This window comes from Spizellomyces punctatus, assembly GCF_000182565.1.
Source record: "Spizellomyces punctatus DAOM BR117 chromosome Unknown supercont1.11, whole genome shotgun sequence".
NCBI lineage: Eukaryota > Fungi > Chytridiomycota > Chytridiomycetes > Spizellomycetales > Spizellomycetaceae > Spizellomyces > Spizellomyces punctatus.
The window spans coordinates 286,343-289,099 of NW_015971547.1; the positions used below are offsets into that span (position 1 = coordinate 286,343).

The window sequence follows — 2,757 nt, forward strand, 5'->3', positions numbered from 1 at the left end:
CACTTGAAGTCCGAGCGCCCTTTTTTTTGACGTCGTTCTTTATTCTTGTTGTTGTGTGAGCCGGGTGGCCAGATGGAACGTGCGGAAAAGTTAGCGCCATGAAGAGCACATTGGCAAAGCGATCAGAACCTGAGGGCTCTGGTGAGGCTTTACCCAAGGATTCTTACAAGCGATTAAAGAGTATAAATGGGGATAAGGCATCAAGCAAGCATCACACCTTGTGCAACGAAGCAACTTGCCCTGGTTGCAGTACCGGAGAGGTAGAGATCTGCTTTGTAGGGCCCTCCGCGGGCGGGGAGTCAAAGGCGATTTCGCCTACAGCCGCGGATCTCTACCGAATGGCACTGGAAGAACGGGACGGCGTGTCAGGCGAAACGGAACCAAGTGGATTAAAACTACAATGGAAGGGAGTGGAAGAAGAAGATAAAGATTCGGAAACGAAGCGAAAGATTATAATCAAGTTATTTGAGATGGGTGTTGAAAAGTTTTCGAGTGAGACGGGTATACCTATTAAAGCACCTGAGGTGAACGGCTCCAACGTCTCCACGGCAGCCGCTACCAAGAATGGGGACACCCAACGCCCGGGATCTGAACGCACGGCTCATGTTTGCGTCGTGTATGCTCGATTTCGGATGCTATCTCCCCCTCTCACTCTACATCCAAAGAAGTGTAGACCTGTTTACAGAGTGTATTCAGATATTGGAAGGAGCAGGAACAGCTTATTTATCTACATGGGGCGCGAGTGCTGCACAATTTGGATTGGGAAGGGCAAAGATGGAATTGGTGCGGAGCCGGTACACAGACCTTGATGACGAGGATGATGATCAAGAAAATGGAAATGGCGAGTCCCACTATGTGATACCGCAGGATGAGCTCGCATTGGTTGAATCGGCAAAGGCGACACTTGCCAAGGTTGGTATAGCAGATGAATCTGTGCCCAAGTACCCATGCTTACACGTGCATGTAGGGACTTGCATCCGTAAAGAACGATGCAGAAGCGTACGCGCGTCAGTGTATTTATGCAGCCGGGCTGTTCCGCGACTACGCAGCCGTCCAACGACAAAGACCCACCAGCAAGCGCTGTAAGTTTTTAGTCGAGTACTTGGTCATACAACCGACATCTGAACCACGTACTTTAGCTAGCACCAATCTATTGTCTACACTCCGCACCGCACTCGACTATCTCCAACAGGCCGAATCAGCCAGTGGCCCCTCTGTCACCTCCAATGTCCATGCCTTGGGCTTACGTGGTGCTTGTCTATACTACCTGGCAGACCACTACGCCAACGGTGAAGCCGAAGCAGATAGAAAGGAGACATCCAAATACGTGACAGAGGCCGAAGCTGCGTTGAAATCCGCTGTGACACTTTGGGATAAGATGCCAGATAAGCAAGATGAGCATGGTACAGAGTATCTACAATTGGTAGGTGACTCGTAAATGTCTTTTCACGGCGATGAGGTGATTGAGTGGTTTGGCTATTAGTGGGGTCAGACACTGATTCTCCTCAGCACGATCGAGCCCGACGAAGAAGAAGCCGTCCAGTATTTTGAGACGGGCGTATCGACATTGAAGCGTGCCTATCAATTAGATCCAGGTATATACAAATGACTATGTGACTTTGCCTGTGTTTATACTATTTTTAACTATGGGTACAGGCAACGACGATTTGGAAGAACAGTTGGAAATGTTGGGAGCGATGGATGGAGGACATGGTGATGAAGATGAAGATGGGTCTTTGCATGGTGATGAAAATGGGCAAGAACAAGAACAAGATAAAGAGTAAAAAAAAGGGCTGGTTCAAAGCACATGTACAATTCTATTCAAAACAAGTCAACATTGTCCCAATTCACGACGCAAAGTCACTCTTGTGTGCTGCACATTCAAAGTGTGCATTGTCAGACGGCAACGTGAAGAGCAAATTGCTCACAAAATGACTCTAAGCCATCATCATGCCCGCAGGCAGTTAATCCGCCAACTTCCAATGGTAAAACTAACCATGGTAACTCATCATCCTCGAGCTCTGTGGGGATCACGGGATTATGAAGAGCGTACGACACAATCCTTGCCCATTTCTTCCTGTTCTTCTCGTCCTGATCTCCCTCTTCCTCCCCATCCTCATTCCCATCCTCATTCCCATTCCCATTCCCATTCCCATCTCCATCCCCGTCCCCATTCCTATTATCAACCCTCTTCTCATGCTCATCTCCGTCCTCATTCTCATGTCCATCCCCATTCCTATTCCCAGCATCTCCGACCTCACCATCCGGCACATATTTATACCGCCGCCCATTCCAGTATCGCCAATGTAGCCTCATTAAACACTTTTTCTCATCACCAGTGAGCGTTACTGTGGCAGGCGTACTCCCATTTTTTAGTTGCACAAAAAGACCTCTTACCGGGATAGAGCAAGGAGCATTCCGGCGGATACGGTCATCACGAAACAGGACTCGACATCTGATCGGGTGGGAGAAGTTTATGTATGAGCCTTCGCCACTGAAGGCACCCGGTGGATCTGGGTGAATTCTTTCGGGAGGTTGATTGCAAAGACGGGGAGAGTCGGCCATAGGTGCATATCTGGATGGGCACAATGGGTTCCGATTGCATATGAACACTGTTGCAATATTCGCCTCCTCATCATAATCATGTACCAAGACCGGGTGATACTTTGGATCTCGATAACGTCTGTTTGGAGGATTCGACGGGTCAACCGCGTCAAAAGAGACCACTAATTGTGGGGATGTCGGGGTGACCAGAAT

The 2,757-nt window shown here is 48.9% G+C and overlaps 2 protein-coding genes across 2 annotated transcripts; one reads left to right on the forward strand and one right to left on the reverse strand.

Annotated features, from left to right (window-relative positions):
• The first annotated feature begins 33 nt into the window (after positions 1–33).
• On the forward strand, positions 34–1,853 carry SPPG_06162 (uncharacterized protein). Its single transcript, XM_016754366.1, has 5 exons — positions 34–912; positions 968–1,082; positions 1,140–1,423; positions 1,484–1,595; positions 1,657–1,853. Exons 1-5 carry the CDS (start codon positions 565–567, stop codon positions 1,782–1,784), a joined length of 987 nt encoding a protein of 328 aa, XP_016606502.1. The 5' UTR covers positions 34–564; the 3' UTR covers positions 1,785–1,853.
• Positions 1,793–2,753, reverse strand: SPPG_06163 (uncharacterized protein). Its single transcript, XM_016754367.1, has one exon. It carries the CDS (start codon positions 2,563–2,565, stop codon positions 1,897–1,899), a length of 669 nt encoding a protein of 222 aa, XP_016606503.1. The 5' UTR covers positions 2,566–2,753; the 3' UTR covers positions 1,793–1,896.
• Between the last annotated feature and the right edge of the window lie 4 nt (positions 2,754–2,757).